Raw genomic sequence first — 27,688 nt, forward strand, 5'->3', positions numbered from 1 at the left:
GACAACTCCTACAAAGCGAGGATCAGGGTCAGTTGTGGAGGTTTAGTTTTGGGAATGAAGGAGAGGGGGTGAGCCTGAAAGATGAAAGAAAAGGAAGAAAGTCCAGAGGTGAGTGAGGGTGAGGGTGGCTAAGGGAGGGAGGGTATTTAGAAAGGGAAGTGGCAGAGGCTGTGGTGATTCCCAGGTGATCAACTGGTCAGTTACCTCTGTGTCCTTGTCCACATTCTGGAGGTCACTCCGAGATGAGCAAGTTGAGCCACCATTGACCTGGGGAATAGAGGGGTTAATCACTCTCAGGCCTTTCCTTGAGTCCTAAGAGTTGATGCTGAGTGTGATTTCCCCAGAAACACACACACCAAAGCTTTGCCCTCCTAAAGGCCCATCAGGAGGTAACTCTAGAGATAGTTCCTCTGTTCTGTGGGAAGGACAGGTGAAATCTTACAGGGGAAATGTGAGCTGAAACGAGGATCAGGAAGACCCTAGCATCCAGCCTCTCATCCTTTGCCCCATGGCATATACCCACTGTAGATTCAGGTGGGGTTGAAATCCTAAAAGGCTATGTTACCCAGGTGCCCAGTGTCTTAGACCTGGCATTCATCTCCTTCCCCCTCTCCCTTTACCACATGCATTCCTCTTGGACCTTTGGTCACTTGGTTGCTCACCTGGGGTGGGCTCATCCCATTGGTAATCAAGGAAGGCAGTGGACCTGCAGAGGCCAAACAGAACCCATCATTGAAATGCAGTTAGCTTTGGGAGGCTCAGAACATTATCCTCACCCAAAACACTCTAGTATCTCACCTATGAGGAACCATTCCCCAAATACTAGAAATCCACAGGATAGAAAGAGATATGATTGGGAGTTCTCAGAATGGAAAAGATCAGTTCCTAAGGATTCCTAAGGTGGCCAATGCAAAAAGCTTCCAGGATAGATGAGCCCAGGGTTGAGGGCACCCAGAATAGATGAAGCTAAGTATCCCCAGGACAGATGGGATGAAGGATGCTCATAGAAGAGACAGGGCCAAGTTTATCCTAGATAGGACTGGTGGTCCCTGCGAGAGATGATAATAGGCCAGGGATTGGGTTCTCTGACTCTTTCCTGTACTGCCCACACACACCCATACCCGTGACATGTTCTTCAGTGGGCACCACCCGAAGTCTCTTGAAGTAGGCATCAGTCTCAGGGTCAACCACAAGCAGCCGCGCCTCATCTTCATGGGCCTTGATGCTGGACACAACTTCAGCATGACGAAGTCCCTCCACATTGCGGCCATTTACCTGTGGGACCAGGGACAAGACTGAGGCCAGATTTGGGGAGTGAAAAAGAAGGTAGGGGCCTTAAACAGAGATCTTCTACACTCAAGTCAGTCAGCTTCAGTGCTGCAGTTATGGATATAAAATCAGAGCCTTTCCCCCGAGGTAAAGGCAGAGGAGAGCCGAAAGATATCAGGTGAGAAGAGTCAGAGGCTAGGCGTACTCCACCTACCCTACTTCCCTGGGACCCTATTTATCACCTCCCCCATCCCCAGCACCAGGTTCAACATCAAATATTTATTAGAGCCACCAACGCAGCCAAGGCTATGACTAATGCCACGCAGCTCAAGTTCCTAACACAGCAAGTCAGCCTCCTCCTCCCCCAGCTCCTCGAACAGAGACCCAGAGATACGGGCCCATGCACAAACGCACACACAGAGACAGACCCACAGGAACACCCGTGGTTCTGGATATTAGCACAATCCCTCAACTGGCCTTGAGCTCACCTCGATTAACCGATCCTGGGCTCGAAGACCAGAGTGGGCAGCAGGTGACCCAGCATCCACAGCTCGAATGTACTGCCCAGGCCGGGACTTCTCACTGTGCAGATTGAAGCCATAGCCATTGGGACCTTTGTGCAGGTGGCAGAGACGTGGCCGCAGCTCCCGGGGAGTCCCAGGCACATCCTGGGGAAAAAAAAAATGGATGGACAAATGGGGATGCCTTGAGCATGGCCTCAGACACAAGTCAGACCCAGGAACACTCCAGATCCCATGGTTCACCCCTCAGCTCAGACCCATGGTCCTTTAGCTCTTCCATGGCTCAGAGTTATGGTCTCTGAAGCTACCTAAATATTCCCCTATACCCAGACCCACAAGATTCCACCCAGCTCTGACTTCTGAGATCTATGCTTTCCCATGGGATAGGTAAATAGGCATCTCTCTACACCCCACTCCACTCGCAATGGCTGAGAACAATGGACAGGCCCCAACCTGGCCTGAGGACTATCCTTCAGGTCTCTATCCCTATCACCCCCCCTCCACACACACACACACACACACACACACACACACACACACACACACACACACACACACACACACACACACACACACACACACACACACACGAGGCCAAACAGCCAACACTTCTCTTGCCCAGGCCCTCCTTTCAAAAGGTCAATAGAGATCTCACCTCCCTTTCTGCTATCCCAGTTGTGCCCTGGTCCCACCCCCACCTCCCTCCTTCCTGCCAGGAAGCCCCTGCTACCTAGGAAAGACTCGCTAGTTGTCAGCACAGCCTCCCCTCCAGCTGTCAGCATCTGGGTGCCTCTACATGCACATACACCAGGACAACTATGCTAAGGAATGCAGGGTCACAGGCCAGGGCAAGGGGAGGGAAGGATGCCTCTTGCACTCACTGTTTTGTGGCCTTTCCTGGGTTCAGCTCTTTCTCCCAAGTCCAGCAAATTTTCCCTTACCCCTACTGGCTCCCTGCCTCATCCCTTGATACAGGCTCTTAATAAGATATGGTCAGTTCTAAGCATTTGTCCATCTGTCCACATTCATGTGGGTAATGAAGAACTGTGTGTTTTTCTGTGTGTAACAGCACAAAGAGGTGGAAAGAGTCCTCAACTCTTGCTCTCTCCCCTCCCAGAGCCTCCCTTTCCCTGGGTTTGAAATAAGGGGGATGGACTAGATGGTCTGTATATCTCTTCTGGCTCTGACATTCTACAGACCCATTATGCATGTGTATGTATATGTGTAAGTGGATCCGTGTCTGTCTGTGTTCATGTGTGTTGGAGGGAGTCATTTCTGGGATCCTGGCTCTGGACCTTTGGTTGTTTTTTCTGAACATTCCAACAGCAGACTGAGCCTCCCCCAGCTGACTTAAGCTGGTCAGTTCCCCCCACCCACACACACACAGAGCTCACCAGTACCACAAGCCTAGAGATAGAAAAAATGTGGGGAAGAGAGGATCTCCCAGCATAGCATGCCCCTACCCTCAGGACCCTCTGAGTTCCCCCAACCTCTGGCCCTAACCACTCCTAACTACCCCTGCCACCCAAATCAGCAACAGCCCCTGACTTGCCCAGACCCTAGTCTATCAGATCCCAGGAGGGAATCTGGAGCCCAGCTTATCCAAAACAACGGAGAATCCAAACATCATAATTGGCACACATCATAAAAGTTTTAGGCATCAGATCATCAGATTTACCTTCCTCATGATGTCTGGCTTCCTTAGACAGATGGATCAACAAGATGGTGGTCAGGGGGACCGAGGCTTGGAGTACTCAGAGGCTGAGGGATGCCATTTCAAGGGACGCAGCATTTAGTTCAGAGCAACAAGAGTGCAAGATACCACCCTAACTTTGGAAAGCCCCCCAGGGAAGGGGGGGGCAGGGCCTCCCCCTTCCCACCCCTTGGCTCCCCAAGCAAGCAACAGTGGCCTCAGCTAGTTCAGAGGCAGCAGGGCAGGTGCTGAATTAAACATCGAGGTGTGGCCAGGAGACAGGGCCAGGGCAGGCCAGGTGCTCCGATTTCTCCGGCCAACTGGAGGGGGCTGGGCAGAGAGAACAGGTAGAAAGAGGTGGGGGTAGGGGGAATACATCCCCAGTCCCTCCCCCTCCAGTCACACACAAGGAAATTGAGGCTCAGAAGGAGAGGGATTGGGCTCACTGGCCCAGCCTGGAAAAGGAGCAGTGGAATTTTAATTTCCTTGTCTGTAAAGCTGAGGGCTGAGCTATACGGAATTACAGCAACTCATATTCCTTTGCAATGTTTAAGGCTTTCAAAGCATTTTCCTCACATCAGCCTTGTAAAATAAGTATTGTAAGTAGAAGCCTGTCGCCCATGTTACAGATGTGGAAGCTGAGATTCAGTGAGATTAAGTAAAGTGTAATAAAAACATTCATCAGTGTATATATAAGGCACTGTGTGTGCTAAGTGCAAAGAACGAGACAATAAATGAATATATCCTACTAATGAACTGACTTGCCTAAGGTCACTCAACTAGTGAGTGCCTGGATCTGCAGTTGGATCTCATGTGCCTTCCACTAACCCACACTGCTCCTGGAGGTAGGAGAGGGAGATTCTCCAGCTGTTGCTAAAAGAAGGGGGTTGAGTCACTTCTAGGCATAGACAGCTGAGGAAGGCAAAGCTGGAGAGAAAGGTTCCATACACACCAAAATATTTATAGCAGCACTTTCTGCAGTAGCAAAGAACTGGAAACAAAGTAGATGCCCATCAACCAGGAAGCCGCTAAACAAACGGCAGTATGTGAATGTAACAGAATGTTACAGTGCTGTAAGAAATATGAATACGACAAATATCGAGAAGAATCATGGGAAGACTGATGAGAACTGATGCAAAGTTCAGTCGACAGAACCAGGGAAACAATAAACATAATGATAGAATAATGTAAATAGGAAGAAAAAATCAAAACAGAACACTATAATTATAGTGAACCAAGTTTAGCATTGAAGATGAGCGAGGAGCCTTCTCTCCTCCCTCCCTCCTTCACGGAGGTGGGGACGGTGGGGACGGAACACCACAGTCAAAACTCAGTTGATTTGTTGGTTAATGACCTTTTTTTCTTTTTCTTTTTTACTTTAAGGGATGGCTCTCTGAAAGGAGTGGACAGATATATTGAGAAATGAAGTTGATTTAAAAACAAATATATCAATGCACATATTTACATACATGTATGTATGTGTGCACATTTGTGTGTATACGCATGCATATGTGTATATATGTGCATGAATAGATACACATATGTACATACACACATATACATAATTCTGATCAAGGCTTGTGGCATAAAGCCATATCTTAAAGGTTCTTTAGAGAATCCCAGACACCCATGAACATAAACACACATGTTCATGGCCAAATAAACAACCAAAGAAACACATGCACACACCTGCATTGCAGACATACACCTGACAACTTCAGGGCAACCCTTTTGTTCATCCCTACTAAACAATGCTTCATGGTAACTGTTCCAAATCTTTCTTTAGCCTACCACTCCACCCACCCTGCTCTACCTACTCTTTCATGGCCTTCTCTTCCCCCTCAAAGTTTCTCCATAACTTCACCCAAACTCATGGCAAGTTGGTGGGGTGGGAAGACCTTGAGCAAGTCACTAAACCTCTATGGGCCTCAGTTTCCTCATCTGTAAAAATGAGAGGTTGAGACTAGATGGACCTCTGAAATCCCAACATTATCCTATGAGCCTTTCTCCTAATATCCACTCTCAAGGTTAATTATTCATCCCGTCCACCCCTTTCCTCTTTTCTAGGACCTTACTCCATCAATTATTTCTTTTCTCTTCTACATCTTCAATCCCTCCCTCTCCATTGGCTCTTTCCTCTCTGCCTATAAACACACTCATGTTGTTCCTGTTAGAAAAAAAAAAATCTGCATCCTCTATTACTCTCACCCCATTTCCTTCTCCTTTTTTTCATGGCCAAGCATCTCAAGAGTCATTTACACTGTTCTGCTCACTCACTACCTGCCTGCTTACTCACTCCTTACCACCCACTTATTTTTCAACTGCCAGGAATCTGGCTTCGGTCCCTACCACTTGACTAAAGCTGTTCTTTTATGATAAGTACATAAGAGAGGCACAAAGTGCTTGGTGTATTGAATAGAGAGTCATCCTGGGAGTCAGGAAGCCCTGGGTTCAAGTCCGACTTTGGGCACATACTAATTGTGTGACCAAGGGCAAGCTGGTTAACTTCTCAGTACTTCCCTTAAATATAAATTACAGAGAGGATGTTGATCTACATTGCTGGAAGAAGTTTTGACAGCAGGAATTCCTTACATGGTTGAAATTCTAGATCTATATGACCTCAGAAAATAGGAGCACAAATGAGAGATACTGCACAGAATAGCCATGTGAGTAGGAGATAGGATTTGGTGTCAGGAGATCTGGGTTCTACTGCCACCTCTGACATTTACTGTGTGACCTTGGACAAGGCTCTTAACTTCCCATAATCTCTTTTCTTTAAAAGTGAAGGTAATAATAATTCCTTTATCTTCTTCATAAGGCTAGTGTATGAGGAAATATCTTTAAGGGTTATCTAAATGTCAGCTATTACTGTTATTCAACTAGGTCCCAATTAATGGAATGATGAATCTCACCAAGTGGTTACATGTATTTGAATTTGCATTACTCAAAGTTATACATGGATACAATAGAGTAAATGGTTCCAGCCCAAGGAAATATGCAGTGCAAATCTGAATAATATGGCCCTTTCACAAATTCATTAAGACTCAAAATTTACATTAATTGGGGCCTAGCTGTAATTATTTTTTGGGGGGGGAGGAACAAGTCAAGGAAAGGAATCAAGAAATATTTCAAGGAGAATGTAATGCCTGAGTTAGTCCTCAGAAGATCAAAGGGCTTTGATAGATGAAAAGGAAGGGCCAGGGAGGATATTTCAGGTATGTAGAAAGACACTTATGAGTGAAATTGAGGGAAATGTTCAAGGAATATGGAAAGCTTGGGGCAGATCAGATCCATAAAGTTGTCAGAACTACAAGGGAAGAACCAACAGTGGAGAGCTTCGAAAGTCAGGCTGAAGAGTCTAGATTTTATCCTGCAGGCAGTGGGGAACCACTGGAAGGTTTCTGAGCAGAGGAACACCCTACTCAGAGCTGTGCATTAGGAAAATTAACCTGGCAACTTGCACAGGATGGCTCAGACTAGAAGTGACTAGCAAGAAAGAAAGGCTAGAAATCTCATGCCATAGTCCAGACCAGATGAGAGATGAGTCTAAATTAGGGGTAGGGGCAGTAGCAGCGAAATGGGGGAACAGACACTAGGAAAGGCCAAATGAACAGCCCTTGTCGTAGAATTCTTTCTAAGCAACTGGGGATAAGTGACTTGCCCAGGGTTACATGGCTAGTAAATGTTGAAAGCTGGATTTGAACTCTTTGCAGTATTTGATGGGACATGAAGGTGGAGATGTCCAGTCATTAGTTGGAGACTCAGGGCTGGAGTCTGGGAGAGAGATTAGATTTGTATCCAGATCCCCATGAGGATCAGAGGTGATTACCTAAGCTATAGACATGGATGAGGTTGCCAAGGCAGAGAAAGTATACAGAGAATGAAGTGAGCGCTTAGCACAGTCTCGTTGCAGGATACCTACATTTAGGAAGTAGGAGACAAGATGATGAACCACTGAAGAAATCCAGAAGAAAGACAAATAACCAAGAGAGTGAATGTCACAGAGACAGCATGGTGCAGCTGGACCTGAGTTCAAATCCCACCTTTGTCATTTACTATCTGGGCAATCTTATCCAAGTCATTCAATCTCTCTAAACCAGGGGAGGGGAACCTGTGGCCTTGGGACCACATATGGCCCTCTGGGTCCTCAAGTAGAGCCCTTAGTCACATTTGAGGACCTAAAGAACCACGTGTGGCCTCGAGGTCAAAGGTTTCCCACCCTGCATCTAAAAAAACCATAATTTCCGCCCCTATAAAATGAGGGGTGATCTCCCAAGATTCCTCCCAGCTCCAAAGCCAAGATCCTGTAGTACAAAAATAAATAAGAAGGGAATATCCAGAAGAAAGGGGTGAAGCAACAATAATGGCTAACATTTGTTTAAATTGACTTTTGGGGTTTGCAAAGTACAATGGATACTTTATCTCATTTGAATCTCACAAAAGTCCTAGAAGGTGTAGTGGCTAGCCCGCTGGACTCAGGTCAGGAAGACCTGAGTACCAATCTTGTCTCAGATTGTATCTCAGATTGTAGCTGTATGGGGACAGGGACCAGCTATGATTCCATGGATGTAAATGGAACTCCCCACATAAGGAAACTCCCTCCAGCTGTGCAGGTCGGCCCCTTCCCCTCAATTTAAAATTTTAGAACTTTACCTAAAGCAATAATGTCAAATTCAAATAGAATCAGGGCCCATCAAGAGGATCTCTGTGGGCCGCACATCAATTTCATTTTAAAATGTAATCTATTGTCTATGTGTTGTATTTTACCTTTTAATCTGATTTCTATTGCGCTCAAAGAGGGTTGTAGGCTGAATTCAGGCCCTCTGTTCAGGTCAGTGTTTGACATCTCTGGCCAAAAGCCATGAGGAGGTTCATGACTTGAGTACCCAGGGGTCATTCAGCCAGTATGTGGACTTGAGCCCAAGTACGCCAGGCTTCAAGGCCAGATCTCTATCCACTACACTATGCTGGCTTTCTACCTCATTGGACCTTGGACAAATCAGCCTCAGTTTCCTCATCTGTACATTGGGGATGATAACACCAGCTTTCTCACAGATTTGTTGTGAGGAACAACAAGAAAAATGTACGTGGATTGCTTCATAAAACTTAAAGTGTCATTCAAATGTCCAGCTGTTGCTATGAGTCGAGATTCACATAGCAATACATTTTGCTTTACGTCTCATTGAACTGTAGAAATTATCCTGACTTTTTTATCCTCCTTCCTTTTTTTTTTTTAAACCAGATTTGAGATTTCATTGGTACAGGGAACTCCCAATGAGAAAAATCCTTCTATCAGTGCAGATAGCTACTCATTCTTCTGCTTTATGATACTGGGGAGTTGCTTGGGTGCACTGAGAGGTCAAGTGCTTTGCCCAAAATCATACAGGTACTACGTGTCAGATGGAGGACTTGAACCAGATGTCCCTAACTTTGAGGTGGATTTTCTACTCACTATTCCAGGAATCCTCTCATAACCCATTTTACAGATGAGGAAACAGACTCAGAGATATTAAAGTAATCATTCAGCTCAGGTCAGGAGCAGAATTTGACCTCTTATCTCTTTTGTCTCTAGGCCCAGGGCCTAGCACACCACACTGACCCTCCAGTCCATGATCCAGTGATACATAGGTCAAGGAGAATGAGGACAGAGAAGTGCCCCACAGATTCCACACACATGTGCAAACACAGCCCCCACCCACCCACCCAGAAACTTTCTCACGGCCTCAGCGGTCTCTTCCCCTAGTTTATGCCTTAGAATAGGGGAAACAGGAAGCCAGGGTGCATGCAGGGGTCAGTCCTTCCTGGGCTAAGCTGGCTGGGAAAGCTACAGGGATAGAGGGGGAGGAGATGACTGTCCAAGGAGTATACAAGCCCTAACATCTCTTCCTTCCAGCACGGAGGTGGTGGGGAATAAGGATGGACAGAAGATGGTACTAAGCCAAAAGGGCCTCCACTCATCATGGCTATTTATTCCCTTCCCTCAACCTTCCTGGGGAAAGCAAACTCCATTTCCCACCCCAATATTACAGAGCTGGTAAGTCTTCCTGTTGTCTGGCCCTGAAACCTCATACTCCAAACTACTCTCCTGCCCTATTTCAGTTCCTGGCTATGCACACATAAGCACCATCCTGGAACAGCCCATCCCAGAACAAGAAACTCAGAGCCAACTGGTGCCATCAAGGGATTGTCAGAGTAAGGCTTCTATACCTGCATCTCCCCTTCTCCAGAGACACGAGGAGGGGTTGAGCCCAAGGCTAAATGAGCAGTGGGCAGTCCCAGTTTCATTTCCAGCTTCCTTCTGGATGGTGAAGGCTGGGAGAGAATGCAGCAGGAGGGAGTGTCCCAGCCAAGGCACATTACTGACATTCTCCTGGCCTAGCTCTGGCTCTGACTCCTAGCATGGAAGCCAGTTTCCTGCTGAACAGAGAGCTCAGTTGACTGCCTGCCTCACCCTCTGCCATCCTGGCCAGTCTGATCTGGCCCTGAAGACCTTCCCCAATGATGTCTCTCATCCCTAGTTTCAGTCCCATCTGACAGACAGGCAAGCTGAGGCCCAGGACTCACTGAAGTATTCCCCTTGTCTCCACTCCAGCATCATTCTGGATTCTTGTATGGACAGCTGTGTGCCTGGCAGGAAGGCGGACCCAGCCTTGAACACACTGGGGCAACCATTGTCCAAGACCTTTGACTGTGCCAAGGAAGGGACAGGAGGCTCAGTATGACAGCATCCCACCTCCCCTAGGGGCATGATGACTCACAGAATACCCATCCCAGGGCAACAGAAAAGCCCTCATTGTCACTCCACAAGGCATCCCCACCCCCCAACACATACACTCAGTCTGCATGGACACAGGCAGAAGGATCTAGACTTGGGACACGCACTTCCTGAATTGGAAGGGGAGGTCAGCATCATATAGTACACTCCTTATTAAGCCACCAGTCCTTGAAGAAAAAGAGATCTCTCCCTGGAAAGAGAGTGGAATAATTTTGACCCCAGTTACCCCCTACCTCTAGGAAAGCAAGAACAGGAACAGGTCCAAAGCAAAAAGAAGACACAAAGGAGACAATGCTTAGGACCCCTGCATGGATATTAAGGCTCCCTAAGACTTCTCTCTCCCTCTCTGTAAGGATCTCAGGGCTCATACAAAGCAAAGCCTGAGGGACAAGGAATAGGACAGTTAAGATCCTGATCCTCAGCCCTGAACCCAGGCACAGAGAGAACAAAAAACCATCCCTAGGATGCACAGCAGAGCCTAAAGCTCAGCCCCCACCCTCTACCCCTTGCTCTCTCAGGTTTCAAAGGACTCTGTGAATACGGTGCACAGGAGGCAAAGAAAGAGACACAAGATGCCAAAGAAGGTTTAGCTTCAAGAAGATATGGGCCAGGGTGGCTGCAGAGAAGCTGATGATTTCCCAACCACCACTGCAAATCTCCCATAGTCTGAACCAGCTGCCCCAACTCATGTTGTGGCCAGCTTGGGAGACCAGTCAGATATATTCCTCTCCTCAGAGTTCCCAGTCCCAGTTAGTCTTGGTTACTCCTAATCTCTTATGGGCAAACAGAGGACCCCAGCCATGGATCTTTTTCTGCCCTGGCACTCCTGGTCATACATGCCCCTGGTTGAAGAGTTCTACTTACACATGTCTGTTTCCAAGCTCAGGTATGTCCCTTACCCTAAGGTTCCTGATCACCCCCACCCCAGCCCAGAGTCCTGGTTACACATGGTACTCAACCCCACCTGACCTGTATGCCTGCTCCGGGGGCATTCCTTGGAGGGGCTCTGGGAGGCTGGGTAGCAATCTCAGACCGAGCCATCTGGACAGATACACGGACACAGCTGTCCCGTGGGGAGAGAATACAAGTGAGCAAGTTCCAGCCTCTACCTTCTGTCCCCGATTGAGCACAGACAGCCTCTTATTTACCTCCTCCCCCAGGCCAGGGATCCTGGGGGACCCAGGGGACTGGGACAGGCAGGGCGGGGGCCAGACCCTTTGTCTGAGGAGAGGCTGGGAAAGATAACAGCTGAAAGGGTGGAGGGAATGACTAAGTCACTTTGGAGGAACTGGGGGGCTTTGGAAGGGGCATCTGAGTCATTTGGAGGGGTCTGATAGTCCAGGGCTCTGGGGCCTGAGTCACTTCAGGGGACTTGGGGGGAGGGTATGGATTCACCTCTCTCACACAAGTCAAATATCCCAGGCTTGGTCAGTGTAAATCTGGCAAACTCTCAAATCTTTGAGCCCAGAGCCGAACCAACTAGTTACAAGGCAAGGAAGGGACTTCATAGTTTGAAGTACGGGGCCTTAATTTCCATCCCCTCCCCAAAAAGGAAAGAAGCCACTGCCCCAGCTCTGTTCCTGGATAAAGTTTCAGGAACGAAAGGTAGTGAAGCATCAGCTTCAGGGGTGGACAATATATATCTCCCATCTTGTCTCCCTCCATTCTTCACCCATGGGGCCCTCTTAGGGTGATCTGGTGTAGTCCCTAGTTCAAGCAGCCTAGAGATATGGAAACCAGAATATATGGCCCCTCCTTGGGGCAGCTCTTTCTGTCACCCTCAAAGAGCCCAGGGATTTCATAGAAGGGTATCTGAATATTACGCCATTCTGAGATATGGGCATGGCTAAGCTCCCTCTTCTGAGTCTCTGTCAACTCTCTCTCATACCTTACCTTGGGATGGTTTAGCCCTAAACCCAGCCTATGGGGATCCTGTGGTGAGGGAATGAATCCCTTCCTGCTCTCCTTGTCTCTGGCCATCCTCCCTATGGGCTTGAAGTTGGTCTGGAGTACAGACAGAAGGGAAAGGACCTACTCACTCTGGTTAATGCTGCTGGGTCTGTATCTAGGAAATGCTTAGGAACTGATTTGGCATTAGAAAAACAAACCCAGGGAAACCTTTAATCCTATTCACAAGGAGACCCCGATGGAGAAAGAGGAAACTACTCCCCCACCTCCCATCTTGCCAATGCAGTGAGATACTCACATAACAGATCTGCTGATAAAGTGGTGAGGGTCACTTTGACTTAAAAAGCATTTCTGCCCTTTCAGGTTGGGTGACTCTCCCTTCCCTCATCCCCATCCACAGACATTTCCTAGCCATGTGACCTGAGGAAAGTCACTTAACTGTCATCTACCTCAGTGTCCTCAACTGTAAAATGGGAATAATGATAGTATATACCTTTCAGAGTCGTTAAAGTATTTAGCATAGTGCCCAGCACAGAGTAGATAATTGAATAAATTCTTGTTTCCTTCCTTCCTGAGGGACTTTTTTTTTGTGGGGGGGGGAGGAAGTGGGTGAGGTCTCGTTTAGTCTGAGAGCCTCTCTGGAATTCATAGAAAATACCGACTGTCTCCCATCCCTAAACCTATAACCCAGACATACCTCAAGGGATGACCCTGATACACAGCTCCTATCTCTATAGGCTATCCCCAGCCCTGACCTCCCCCTAGAGCTACTGCTGACAACAGATAATACCACTACCCCTCCCTTATTAAAGACAGCTTCCACCCTTTTTCCAAAGGCCAGAAAAGCACCTTTGAAGGCAGAGAGAAGAAAAGACAAACACTGAGCTGGACTCTGGCTGGCCTTGGGGCATTTGAACCCTCATCCACCCCAACTTGATAATATATATCATATATATTATATAATGACAATATATATTTTACTATTGAGTTTTGATTCTTCCTCTAATTCTTGGGGGCCCCACCACTTCCCTCCCCCACCACTTCTCTCCGTCCCCAACCCCCCCCCCGACCGGGTCTAGAATACCTAGGCCATTACAATTTACCCAGAGAGTAGAGGAAGCTGAATAAGAAGGAATTTGCTTAGCTCATCATTACCTTACCTTAACAGCCCATTTTCCCTTAGATAGACAGGAGGCTGGTTGCCAAGGCAATGGCTACTCCTCCTACCCTCCCATCCTGGGAGGGGTAAATAGAGGCACACGGAGATTTCACGTCTTGGCCCCACCCAGAAAACAGGGTCAGAGTTAATACTGTTTGGCCCTTCTGGTCAGATGTGACTGCCCAAATTAGCCCTCGATTATAATCAGAAGATATCAGGGAAGTTGGGACAAATTAAAGGCAGTCTCTGTCTTCTTGGGGTCCAAAAAGGCTGAAGACCCACTGGATCCTGAGACGCTGAAGAGGGATTAGCTCTAACAAAGTCAGGGCATAGCAGGACCAATTGTAAAACCTTCTACCTATATATAGCTGGGCTGTGGTGATGATGGTGATCTCAGCCTTTAAATCAATCCTGCCTGAGGCAGGTCCCTCAGCACTTGGCCCAGTGATATCTAAAGGGCAGAGGTGGGGTGGCTTGAGTCACTCCACTCCTGTTCCACACTCAGGGATACCTATAACTCAGGGCCCCCTCAGGACCCCACTCCTCAACATGGAGGTGGAGAGGCAATATCCTTGACCTATGTCCTCATCTTTGTAGCAGTGGGAGGGACCAGGATGACTTTCTCCTGGGATGGCCTGACTCTCTAGTCTAAGGAGCCCCACACCCAGAATCATTGTCCTGCCCCACCCCCTGCTCCCAGGTTTCCTCCCCTAACACTTCCCCCACCCCCATCCAGACCCAAGGCTTCACGAAAAAGGGCAGAGGGACCCCGTGCCTTTGTGCTGCACTAAAAATACTTGGGAGGAAGCACCCCCGCCCCATGGCTTCCTGAGACTTCAGAATGACCCTGTGCCTTCTCACACAGCCCCAGCTGGCCAAGGGGTGCTGCCCTCCTGGCAGGGACTCTGGAGCCTATAGATAAGGTCTGAACAGCCTGGGCTAGTGGATTTTTCCACAGGAAGGTGAACCCAGGAACATTTATGTCCAAATAAATTGGGAGAGGAGAGAGATTATATTTTCCTCCTCCTTAAGGGCCTAGAACCTGCCCAGGGTCATGTGCTTTATGAGGGGGAGCTAGCTTTAAGGGGGAATCCTGAAAAAGCCCTTCCAATTCTGGTTCCAAGAGTCCCCAGACTTTTGCCACTCTGTCCCTCTAACTATAGATCTTCCTTATACCAGGATTTCTTTCAGAGGTAGATTGGACTATGGAAAAGAGACTTTGACTATTTCAAGAGACCTGGGCTTCCCATCTCTCCTCTATTAGTCATCTGATAAATAATTTGGGATAAATCATTTTCTCTTTCTGAAACTCAGTCTATGAAGGGATTGGACTCAATGGTGTACAAATTCTCTTTCAGCTCTAAAGTTTTATATTCCAGATTCTTCCCCGGGAGCACCCAACCCCTATGCCCACCTATGATGTCAGGAAACAGCAGATAAAGGTTCTGACCTAGCTAGCTATACAGTCTCAGGGAAGAGACAGGAGGAGCAAACTGAGGCCCTGCCGTCAGAGGACTCATAACCAGGAGTAGGGAGAACATAAGGACTGATGAGAGAACAAGAACAGGGCAGTTGTACTTCCACGCTGAAGGCTCTAGGAGCTCTGAGATGGGAGGTCAGTGGCATCAGGGAAACCTTCATGGAGGAAGTGGGGTTTGGGTGGAGTTTGACTAAGCAGAAAGGAAGAAGGGCTTTACCTGTAGGAATGAAGTGAGTCTAATGGGGGGGGGGGAGGAGGGAGCAGGTAAGACGGGGCTTTAAGGAATCTAGTTTGACTGGAACAGAAAAGGAATCCAGGAATTGGGAAAAGTTCTGAGGTGGGGAGAGGGATTTGAAAGACTGATAATGTGGTGGAGAGGAGCTAGTAGACATGTTTCCCACCCATGGCACAATCAAGAACCCATCTTCAGTCAGGCATACCCTTACTGACACACACATACATAAATAGCTCTCTATTATCATGCCTTCCTGGACTTAGTAAGGACAAAATCCTTCCCTCCTGGCTCCAGTCTGAGAAGGAAGAAAGAAGAGATGAAACTAGAGGCTGGAAGCTTTAAGAGAAGGCACAAGGGAGACCCTCACCTGACAGCCAGGTGTGGTCAGCCTGGGAGGAAGAAGGCACCCAGAAAAGATAATCAAGAGAGCTTCTAAGTAGGGAAATCAGTGCCCTGGCTCTTGAGGGTGCGTCTAGGGTGGGGCCCCAGGAAGCTCAGGCCTGGTTTCCTGAGAGTTTGTTATGGCCTGCCCTGGGAGGTCTTTCATCTCACAATGGAGGGGGGAGTTTCCTTCAAAGTCCTGACCCCCTTTCTTGAACAATAAGGACCAGGAAAGGAAACTTGAGGGACTGTGGCAGCTGAGAACACAGTCCACCTGCCTCAAGATGACTTCCCTGGCTGAGCCCAAACTGAACCACAGCTGGATCCTAGCCCCCAACTCCAGACCATTGCAGGATGACTGCCAGCATCCAGACCCCCATCCCTAAAAGGATCTCTGCCTAGAACAAAGGTCCTTAATCTCTTGTGTCACAGGGCCCTTGGGAGTCTGATGAAGCCTATGAACTCAGATTGCAAATTATTTCACCTCAACTATACTGAAATATAGTTATCAAAATATTTAAAGTTCCAAGTTCACAGACCCCCTCCCTTTCAACCCCCACTGAAATCCATCCATTAACTGTTTGGAGATTGTGAGCCTCAGGTTAAGAACCTTAGGCCTAGAGCCATGATTCTCCCCACTCCTCTTCCTCTCAGCTTTAGGTACATCAGGAGCCCAGCTTTGAGACCCATTCAGCTGGGGGAGGATAGTACACTGGGCTCTGAGGAGGGGATAGGGGTGGGAATGAGGCAGGGAATCACTCTGCCCAGACTGTGCCCATGGAACCACTCCCTCCTTACAGAGAGTATGTGTAGAGGAACATGTAGACCAGCTCTCCTCCTCACAGTACACACTGCCCCCAACACCCCGAAGAAGAACCATCGACTCTCACTCTCTCACATACCCCCACACCATCTACACAGAGACTGGCTATGAGTAGCCTCCTACCGCCTGCATTCTTCTCCCACCCCCATGTGGCAGCCATTGCTCTGGGGGCCAAGGCAACTTCTACTGACATCTGTCCCTGTGTGTTTGTTGTAGAGGGATGGGGGTGGGAGAACAGCCCCAGCATTAAGCTTGGCAGCTCCCAGTGGAGAGGGAGCTGCCCAGCTCAGCAGGGACTGAGAAAGCCCAGAGAGAGACTGCTGCCCCAGCAGACTTGGCACATCTCTGGAGAGAGGATCAGAGGGTTTTAAAACTAAGCCTTAGAGATCATAGGCTCCAAATCTCCTCATTTTATACATTAAGAAACTGAGTCCCAGAGATGGGACATGAAGCTTGTAGCAGGAAGAAGGGGCATTCCAAGTTGGGTCTCCTGAATCCAAACGCATTATTCTTACCACTCCATCCCCTATCTCCCCAGGAAGAAACCAGAGATTGTGAGGGTAGAGACCAGGTCATTGACAGGGGCTAAGACATCACAGAGCACTCCCCTCCTGGAGGAGTTTTGTCCTACCTTCTGGCTGCTGAAGCTGCCCCCAGTAGCCCTTGGGGGCCGGGCCTCTGGGTGGGGCTCCCACAAGTTGCCATTATCCTGGGGGCATATGGAAGCTGAAGGAAGAACCCCATGATGTGCCATCTCTTCTGTGCAAATCAGATGCAGGCCAGCCAGGTATTCGTCTGTCTCCTTGTCCACCACCAGGAGCCGGGTCTCACCCTCTACAGCCTTGATCCTCTGTACTACCTGAGGGAGGGAAGAGGTAGGTTAAAGTCTAAAGGCTCTTTACTGGCCTAGAAGCCCAGCTGGTCACCCACCCAGTCCAGGAAGTGGCTAGAATATGGGCAGATGCGCATATGGACAGTCATTGTCCACGCCTTGCCCAGCTCCCAGGGCAGAGAAGATGGGTGAGGATTCCCGCCTGGCCATGACTGGCTCTACCCTACCCTGCCTATGAGGACTGAGGAGGGCTCCTTTCCTCATTTCCCCCTCCTCCTGGCTAGGCCAGTCCCCCACTCCCACACTATGAAATGTCCTTCCCCTGCCAGAGCACTGGAAAGAATGGTGGCTGGAAACCAGTGACTAGAAGCAGCTTTAAGGACAGAAGGGGACAGAGCCCTGGGAGTTCTGCTCACCTAATCTATGCCCCATCCAGGGATCTGCTTACTTCCACCAAGTGACCAAGTCTATCCCTGAAGTCAGGTACTTTAGTGTACAGACTCCCCTCCCTCTCCCACAAATATATAGCATAGTAAAAAGAGTACAAGATTTGGGTACAAAGAAACTTGGTTCAAATCATCTGCTGCTTACTGCCTGGGTGACCTTGGGCAAATCTCTCCCCCTCTCTGACCCTCAATTTCTTTAGTCTGTAAAAGGGGACCAGATGATATCTAAAGTCCTTTCTTCCTCTAAAATCCTATGATCCCTAGGACTCTACCCTCTTGGGGTACCTCCCCCCATTTCAGAGAAGCCTCAAAGGCCCAGGCTTGGCTTGTCCCAGTGTGGTCAGCCCTGGGCTGCATTCCCTAGAAATTTGATGGAACAGCTTCCTGGGAGGTTTCCTGAATACTTTTTGAAAAATTTCACAATTTATCTAGGTCTCCCCTTTTCCCCTGGGTCTGTCAGAGTTGGTCCCATCTGCTCTTTCTTGTGAATGTTCTAAGGCTTAGCACATAATCAACGATTGTTGACCAAATGAGTGACTCTACCCAAGCTGGCCCCTCCTTTCCTAACCTGCCTTCGCCTCAGAACACTCCTTAGATTTCTTTCTCAGTAGGAAGCATCATCTGGAAAGCATATGGGACAGCAGCCTAGTTTAGTGAAAAGAGACAGAAGACCCTGGGTCCAAACTCTACTGTCACTTACAGCTGTGTGACCTCATTTTCTGGGCTAGAGTTTTCTCATTGGTAATAATACTGGGTTTGGGAAGCACTTTATAGATCTCATTTAATTTTCACAGTAATCAGTGAGATAGATATTATTATCATGTCTGAGGTAGGAGTCAACTCATCCTGACTCCAACCATGTTTAACACTCTAACCACTGAGCCACCTACGACCTCTAAGTCATATTTCTACTTATCTTGTGATTTTGTGTCATTCCCTACAGTGTGTGGATGGATGCCTCCATATAAAACTGTTCCTGGGGAAGGTATATGGTGCAATGGGTAGAGCACATAGCCTGGCTCAGAAAGGCCTGAGTCCAAATCCAGCCTCAAATACTTACTGTGTGACCCTGGACAAGTCACCTAACCCTGTATATCTCAACAACAACAACAACAAAAGACTGTTCCTAAGGCCTGACCAATAGGACACCTTGAAGATTATTGGTCACTTCTGAAACATTCACCCAGCTTCATCAGTTGAACAAGGAAAAGAAGAAATCAGGCTTGGTCAAAAGGATATCAAGCTGAGAGGATTAAAGTTTGTGCCTTTAAAAGGAAAATGCTGGTCCTAATCTTTTTTTCCTGATCTAGCCCCAGAGATCTCAGTGCCAGAAATTAGAGGAAAGTTGGGCAAGATGGAAACCAAGGCTGGGGATTCACAATTGGAGCACAGTAGTCAAGCTTCCCTCCCACCAAACACACAGAATTGTGCTTGTATACAAGCACACATGCACACGTGTTGGTGGCTTCTCTCATTTAGCATACATGCCAGCTGCATGTTAGACTCTGTTCAAATGCTGGGGTTAGACAGAGGACAGAACATTATCCCGGCCCTCAGGGAGCTCCCAATCCAGTAGTAATAACAACATCCCTTAAGCAATATACAACCACAATCATAAAGTAGCTCCTCACACTATCCCCCTATGTGGGAGGCTGGGCAAGGATTGCAATTCCCATTTTAAAGAACACAATTCTGAGGCCCAGACAGGGCAAGAGACCTGTCCAAGGGCATACATCGAGTCAGCGGCATTGCTGAAGCCAAAGCACAGGTTCCTTGGCTGGGTGCCTAGCCCAGCCCAGAGTAAATAAGTCATCATGAGGAAGCATGTGACAACGGGAAAGGGCAGCAACGATAGCTAGCATTTATAGAGCACTTTAAGTACTACAAAAATATTTTAACATTAGCTCATTTTTTCACAACAACAATTCTGGGAGCGAAGCATCATCATTATTCTCATGTTTACAAATGAGGAAACTGAGATACAGAGTTTCAGTGACTTGCTCAGTCACACAATAATAAGCGCCCAAGGTGGTATTCAAATACAGGTCTTCCTGATGCTCAGTCCCGTGATCCAGCAGGTGTACGCCAACTAGCCACCTCTAGGTGCTAAGAAAGTTCAGAGGAGGGACTTGGGGGATTGGGGAGGGGAGAAGATTGATGGGTAATAATAGCTAACATTTATATAGCTCTTGCTATGTGTCAGGTTCCTTACAATTACCTCATGTAATCCTCGCAACAACCCTCACAACAACAATCATCCCCCTTTTACAGATGAGGAAACTGAGGCAAACAGAGGTTACGTGACTTCCCTAAGGTCACAAAGTTAGTATCAGAGTCTGGATTTCAACTCAGGTCTTTCTGACTCCAGACCCAATGTTCTATCCACTATCTGAATGACCCATGAATCCATGGGTGCAACAGAACCTCAATGTATACATCGTTGTATACGATGGAATAAGGGTACAAACAAATCTGCCTATCTATGTGGAGGTGACAAAAATGATGTGAATATAGGGTGCATTTAGGGGGAGGTAAGATAGCATGGGAATAAGCATGCATGTCCTGGTAGGGTGCCATCCAGACAGTGTGTGACTGAACTCTGGGGTCCGTGTGGGAGATAGGATGAAAAAGGAATCCTGGAGGGAAGTCCCCAGTGGAGTGTGCCTCAAGGATCTGTCCTTGGCCCTGTTCTGTTAACGGCTGTACAAATGATTTGAACAAAAGCCTGGATGGAACACTTATCAGAGTTACAAATGAAGCAGATCCAGGAGAGATAGACAACCCAGAACAATCAGGGTCCCGAAAAAGAGAGGGATACCATAGAACAATAGGCTTGCATCTAATTAAGTGAAATGGAACAGAAAGGCCTAAAATCAGATTTTTAGAAAACTACCTAAGCATGGAATGGAAGAACCATGGTCAAAAACAATTCATGTGGGGAAAGGGGACAAGATTATCATGGGCCAGTAATGATGGGAAACGACAACCGAAAAGGACAGTGTGATCTTATTCTTAACAGAAGCAAAGTAGACAAGATAAGGGACATTGGAGGCCCACTGTCCTCAGTTTTGGTCAGACTATCTCTGGAGAGTTATGTCCATTTCTGTGCATGACATTTTAGGAAGGTCACAGACAAACCGGCAAGCAGGATGATGAAAGTTCTACAAGAATGGACTGAAGGAACTGATGATGTTTAACCTAGAACATCAGCCATCTCCAGGCTGTCAGGTGGGAGAAGGATGAGATTTGTTCTACTTGGCCCCAGACAGCAGATCTGGGCTAAGTTAAAACTTCCTAACAATTAGAGTACTCTCTCTGTCTCTCTCTCTCTCTCTCTGTGTCTCTCCCTCCCTCCCTCTTTCTCCCTCTCTCTGTCTCTGTCTGTCTCTCTGTTTCTCTCTGTCTCTCTCTCTGTGTCCCTCCCATTTCTCTCTCTCTGTCTGTCTTTCCATTTCTCTCTGCCCAGGACAAGTGACTTGCCCAGGGTCAGACAGCTAATAAGTGTCTAAGGCTGAATTTCACTTCAGGTCCTCCTGACTCCAGGGCCAGCACTATAACTACTATACCACCTAGCTGCCCCAATTAGATCTATCTCAAAGAGGAATGAGCTATGCCAGAAGATAGAGCCTCCCATACATACTTAGGTGTTCCGGCAGAGGCTGGATGTCCACTTGCTGTGGAGGGAATTCTTGTTAGAGCACAGTGGGTGCCTTTCCGTGTACTTCTGTGAGTGCATCTTGGTTTCCATGACAAAAAAAGCATGCAATTGTGCATATAAAGGTGACCAAGTGAATATTTGTGTGTGAAGCAGAATGACAATGTAAACACGAGCGTATGCTTGAGGAAGCTAATGACATAATGCACATGCACACTCTTGGCACTTCCTGAACACTCACTCACTAAATTTCCCAAGCAGACATTCAGGGAGGAGCAGTGGTCAAAGCAGCAAGGGTCTTCCCCACAGCCTGCTCTAGGAAACCTGAGCTCCCAACCCTTCAGACACTTACTCACTTTATGACTTTCTGGGGGGCAGCTTATCTTCTTTGGACCTTAGTTACCCCATTTGTAAAATGGGGATTGTATGTGGTTATGTGTGACATTAGCCGAGGCTCCCACATGATAAAGTGGGATTGTCCAAGGGGTGGGGACCCAGTACGTAGACCCTCCTAGGAAGAAAAAAATGCTAATAAGTAGGGACCTAGGGGAGCAGTGGTGGAGACTTGCTTGATGAAATATCAACCCAGCATTGAGCAGAGGCCTAAATCCTAGCACAGGGTATGCAGAAGACCCTTTTCTGGCTGCTGAGAGCATGCTCATAGTGGGATCGTTCATGATACAGTAGAAGGAGCACTGATCCTAAAGTCAGTGGATGTGAATTTAAATCTAACCTCTGACCCTTCCTAGCTGTGTGATCTCGGGTAAATCACAACCTTCGTATTTTTCTCATCTGTAAAATAAAGGGTTTGGACTAGATGGTCCCTGGGTCTCTTTGAGTTCTAGAGCTATGATTCCATTAAGGATTCAAAACAAACCTTGTGAGTATGAACCCCCACACACATACATACGCACATTATATACAAGCATCCCTATTACCGTCAAACCTATTCCCAGGCCAACTACTGGTTTGATGTCCAAAGACTCAGGCTGGGATAGGTTCCATGGCAATCAATTAATCAATATGTAGTAAGTGCCTACTATGTGCCAGGAACTGTGCTAATACATATCCCATGGTCCCAGGAAATGGAACATGATACTCCAACTCTCTGCCTCTCTTCACCCATTCCTATTTCTACCTTTCCTAAAGGGACTTAGATAAAATTGAAGAATTCTGGATTTGGTTCTAGGAAACCTAATCTTCAAACCCATTTGAGACACTTACTCACTGTTATGACTTTCCCTGGGCAACTTATCTTCTCTGGACCTCAGCTTCCCCATCTGTAAAATGGGGATTATGTGTGGTTAATTTCCATAAAAATAAGTAATATTAAAGCTTCAGTGATTCAAGGGTCCATGAGTTCATCAGCATAAGAGCTCCCTCCATCAACAAGGATTTCATCTTGTTCTATGCCTTAAAAGGCTACCTTAGGGGTTGCTATGGCTGAAAAATTCACCCTGCAACCCACCTGGTCACCAGCTTTAGCAAAGCTAAAGCTGATCCTTAGAGGAAAGATAAGCAGTCCATTGCCGGGCTGTACTCAAAGTCTTCCCAGCTTGGCAGAACCTGCTAAAACTCGCATTGTGTTAGAATAACCCCAGAGAACCCCAGGGCATCTCCACACCACAATGAGCCTTCGGGGGAGGAGAATAATTAATACTTCAAGATCTGTAATTTTGTCAGTATGGGTAGTCCTTCTGCCTAACATAGGTTCCCAACCTTTCTAAAACCTTAGTAAACGGTTTTGGAGAGTTGCTAAGGCAACAAGTCAGCGAGATGGTGTAATGGATAATTTGAGGGGCCTGGAGTCAGGAAAACCTCAGTTCAAATCCTCCCTCAGTCACTTGCTAGCTGTGTGACCCTGTGCAAGTCACTTCACCTCAGTCTGCCTCAATTTCCTCATCTGTAAAATGAGTATAATAATAGCACCTACCTCCCAGGGTTGTTGTGAGGATCAAATTTATAATAATTGTAAAACACCTAGCACATAGTAAGCTTTATATCATTGTTAGTATTTTTGTTATAAAATTTATCACCCTGTGGCCGACCTGGGAATAAGAGGTGTGCTCATTTTACAGCATGGAAACTGAGGTCCGGCCACAGAATGATTAATTGACTTTAAGCAAATCATGTAACCACTCTGGCTAGGCTTCTGTGTCCATATCTGTAAAATAAGAGGGTTGGGATACATCAGGGATTTTTAACTGAGGATCTCTGAACTTGTATATGTGGGTATGTGTAGGCATATTTATATGTATGTATGTATGTATATGTATATAGATATATATGTATGAGTATATATCTATTTGTATGCCTTCATATAGACATGCATGTGCATGTATACATATATGCTTGTGTATAACTATATTTTTACACATGTGTATTATACATATGTATATAAATATGTGTGTATATACATGTGTATTATATGTATACATACATATATAAATATACATATGTATATGTGTATATGTACACTTGTTAACTGCATTTGAATATAGTTGATTTCCTTTGTAATCCTATTTATTTTCAGCATTTAAAAACATTGTTCTGAGACGAGGTCAGTTAATAAGAGGTTTTTACCAGACTGCCAAGAGTGTCCTCCATACAAAAAAAAGGTAGGAAACTACTGGACTACATGGTCTCTAAGTCCTTTTCCGGTTCTTAAATCCTACAATCACAGAATTTCAGAGCTGGAAGGAACCCCATCAGCCACTCAATCCAATCCCATACCAGAGATACAAGGCCACCACACCACAATGGACAAGTAGTCATCTAGTCTATTTAAAGCCTTCCACTAGAGTTAGCCCACTGACTTTGCCACAGCTCTCATTGTTAGGCAGTTTTTCCTTTATTCAAGGCTAACTTTGCTTCTGTAAATTCTGCTTCTACAATTTCTACCCATTGCCCTGGTACTTTTAGAGCCAAACAGATCTATCTAGTCTAATTTTTCTTCCATATGACAGCCCTTCAGATACTTGAAAGGGGCTCTCCTGATCCCTACCCCAGTCTTCTCTTCTCCAAGTCAAATACCCCCCAGTTGTTTCATCATTCTTTGATTCTATAAGGCAAGCCCCTTACCCAACCTTCTCTCCCTTAGGACTGATGGAGAGATGCACACAGAGCCCAACCCCACCCCTGCCCTGCCTAAGATTGCTGCAGTTTGCCAAGACAGAGCAAGCAAAAGTATAAGGCCCCAGCTGCAGTCCCAGGGTGTGTGTCTGGAGCTTTAGCTTCGGAGCTAAAGATTAGACTATATAATACATTGTCTCACATATATTGAAATAAGCACACATATACACACACTGTGCACACAACCAGGAAAAACTAAGATAAAACAGCTTGCAAATCTTTCCTCATGACATTCCCGTGAGGCCAGAAGTCCTAACATTATCATCCCCATTTTACAGATAAACAGGGAGATAAACTGTTTACCCAAGGTCACCCAGTTAGTAAATAACAAAACAAGAGCTCCTGAATCCAAGTCTAGTGTTCATACACCCATATATCCTCTTCAAAAATACACACACAGATACAAACATACATACACATGGGAAACACAATCTACAGAGAACTGTACTACCCCTACCTTACTAATGAGTCATGGTGCCAGGAGAGCCTACAGTCCAAACCCAAGAGCTCTCCTCTCCAAACAGAGCCAAGTTGCAGGACAAGGACCCCCATCTCCAGGACCCACTGACAGTGGCTAGGACACCCATCCTAGGGACAGGTATTTCCTGATTCCTGATACTTTTCTCTTCCTCATACAGGGAGACTTTCCCCAGGCGGATGCTAGAGAGAGCTGTGAGCTGGATTAGATTTGAGGACAACAATGTCTTTCTCAGTGTTCAACACAGTCTCTGACACCCAAACACAGATACAGAGTGTGAATAGACAAGAAAAGTCTTACAGTCATATACAGATAGTGTCACAGTTATACACATTGTCACATCACACTGTCACACATAGATCTACAGTATCACACAGTGTCATATATAATGTAACATACTAGTACAGGGTCATGCAGATCTACAGCGTCCCGTAGTATATACATATATAGCATCACACAGTGTCTGTATGTCTATATGTGGTGGATTATCACACAAGGTCACACATGGTATCACACGATACACTGTTTACATAGCTAACTATACATGATATCACATGGATACAATATAATGCAGTCACAGCTACACTTAGCTACACACAGTGTCACAGTCATATACAGCTACACCGTGTCATATATGGCTATATATAGTATCACCTGGATACAGTATTTTACATCAAATATAGATACAGCCGGGAATTCATCATCAAAATAGTGACCCACACAATCACACAGAGCTGGCTAGCTACACATACTATATCACCCTCCCAGCTCCTGACAATTTCCCCTTGCTCCCTTCCAGACCTCCACAAGGACATACAATATCCCCTAGTAATACACATATAGATACAGAGCGTATCACCATATAAACACAGTGTCACACAGGCACGCAATATCACATTATTGAACCTTGACACAATCACGGTATGACAACACAGGCTCGTACAAGAGTAGTTCGATCACACAGACACAGGATGGACCCTCTGTGTCCATCACACACACCCACAGGCACACAATCTCGGGCCCACCTGGAGATGCGTCTCCTTCTCCACGTTGACCCCATTCACCTCCACCAGCCGATCCCCAGCGCGCAGCGCCGCCGCCTCGGCGGGGGAGCCCGGCTCCACCTTGCGAATGAATTGGCCACTCTTGCCCTTCTCTCCGTGCAGGTGGAACCCGTAGCCCTGCTCCCCCTTGATCATCCGGCACAGCCGGGGCCGCAGTTGGTCCTTGGCCATGGCGCCGCCGCTGGGGGCGCGAGCTCAGGGGAGGGGAGGGGGCGACTGTGAGGAACCCCGAGTCCTGGGTCCTGGGGCTGGAGAGTTCGGGAAGGGGTCGCAAGACTAGGGGGGTCTGGGACCCGGAGGGACCGAGGATGTGGTACGAGGAAAATGAAGGGGGGTAGGGGATGAGAGCTGGAAGAGAGGGAGGAGGGAGGTCTGGGGGGATGGCGGGGGCAAGGCTGAGGGATCCGGGGGATGGAACTCCGGAGTGCAGTGCGGAGGGGTTCAGTTGCTGGAGATCGGGGTGCACGGCGGAAGGAGGCAGAGAAGTGCAGAACTTGAGAATCCGGGAAGTCCGGGCCGCAGTTCAACTAGTGTAAGGGAAGCGGGCTGGGGGGCAGGGACGCCTGGCTCCCAGGGACCTCCGTCGGGAGTCCTTCAGAGGCGGGGCTGGACGCTGCACTGGGCCGGGAAACCACTGAGACCAGGGGTAGGGGCCTCTGCTGCCATGCTGGGCCGGACCAAGCAGGACCGGACCGGACCAGAGGCTGCGATTGCTGCCGCCTCAAGGACGGGTCCAGGCTTGGAGCTGGAGCTGGAGCAAGGAGACAGGCGGCTGCTGGAACCAAGCGGCGGTGGTGGGTAAGCTACGCTCCCGCTCCGGCTCGGGTTCGGGATCGGGCTCGGGTTGGCTCGGGCTGGGGTTCCTGCTCGGCACCGCCCCCGCCCCGCCTCCTCCACCCCCTCCTTTTCCTCCGGCCCACCGGGACTCGGGTCGCCCGCCCAGTAGCCCCCCGCCGGGTGGGAGGTCCGGGGGCGGAGCCGCAGGATGGGGGAAGGGGACCTGCCTGGAGACTCCGGTACCCTGTGGAAAGGACTTGAGGGGTCGTTTGGCCCGTCCTTCTGCCTCGGAGCAGGCCAGTCCCTGAGTTACACGGTGTCGGGAGGGGGTGGGGAAGGGGTACCCTACTTCCTAGGTTTCCAAAGCAGGAGGAAAGGCTGATCCCTCGATAATACTCCTAACACTACCCCTCCCCTCTAATAACACCCAATCTGTCCTCTATCAGAAAGCCCTGTCCTGCACAGGGGCCAACTGCTCCCCGAAGGTACCTAATCACAGGCTGCCTGGTATGTGACTTAAAACTTAAGGTCCTTTTTCCAGTTCTGCTGCTTCAGCCTTGCGGCCTCCTTTCACCCTAACTCCATTGACATCCCCTGATAGGTTTCCCTGGTATAAAATTCTCCTTCCCAGAGGTCTTTTCTTTTCCTTTACCAATTCCTGAAAGAAATCCCCACCATCTTTCAGGAAGGTCCCTGAGAGTCCAGATCCTCTTAACCCCACCCACCCTGTCTCCACGAGCCCATTTCCCCATTCCTTTTCAGTACCCCCACACTCCCTGACACACTTGTATTCACACACACACACCCAGTCCCTAAATCATTCTAAAATACACTTGCTGGGGCATTTTGAGGGCTGTTTCTTTCTTCGTGCAATGCTAGTCTCTTATCTCAGACTTCATCCACCCTCCCCAGCTGGGGAATAATTCAGGCTGTGCCCCTCTCCCAACCCTACCCCACCTGCTTCTTCTGACCTTTCATCTCCTAGGGATTCCCTTCCTAGGATCATTTGGCAAGTCCCCTTGTAATCTCCCAGCTCAGTATGGGAGCGGAAGGCAGAGGG

At 47.8% G+C, this 27,688-nt stretch overlaps 1 protein-coding gene and 1 long non-coding RNA gene across 2 annotated transcripts in view; one reads left to right on the forward strand and one right to left on the reverse strand.

Annotated features, from left to right (window-relative positions):
- NHERF2 (NHERF family PDZ scaffold protein 2) overlaps positions 1-26,711 on the reverse strand; it is a 30,494-nt gene extending 3,783 nt beyond the window's left edge. The window contains exons 1-6 of the mRNA XM_072599532.1: positions 25,813-26,711; positions 16,876-17,103; positions 1,758-1,937; positions 1,122-1,275; positions 663-706; positions 205-267 (exon numbers count right to left, since the gene is read on the reverse strand). Of these exons, the coding sequence (XP_072455633.1) occupies positions 205-267; positions 663-706; positions 1,122-1,275; positions 1,758-1,937; positions 16,876-17,103; positions 25,813-26,022 (879 nt within the window). The 5' untranslated portion in view covers positions 26,023-26,711. The remainder of the gene's footprint in view (positions 1-204; positions 268-662; positions 707-1,121; positions 1,276-1,757; positions 1,938-16,875; positions 17,104-25,812) is intronic.
- LOC140498599 (uncharacterized) lies at positions 17,032-18,801 on the forward strand. The gene is made up of 2 exons (XR_011965142.1): positions 17,032-17,119; positions 18,466-18,801. It is a non-coding gene; the product is annotated as an uncharacterized lncRNA (long non-coding RNA).
- Positions 26,712-27,688: the final 977 nt, after the last annotated feature.

The sequence above is a fragment of the Notamacropus eugenii genome, chromosome 1 (genome assembly GCF_028372415.1).
Source record: "Notamacropus eugenii isolate mMacEug1 chromosome 1, mMacEug1.pri_v2, whole genome shotgun sequence".
Lineage (NCBI taxonomy): Eukaryota > Metazoa > Chordata > Mammalia > Diprotodontia > Macropodidae > Notamacropus > Notamacropus eugenii.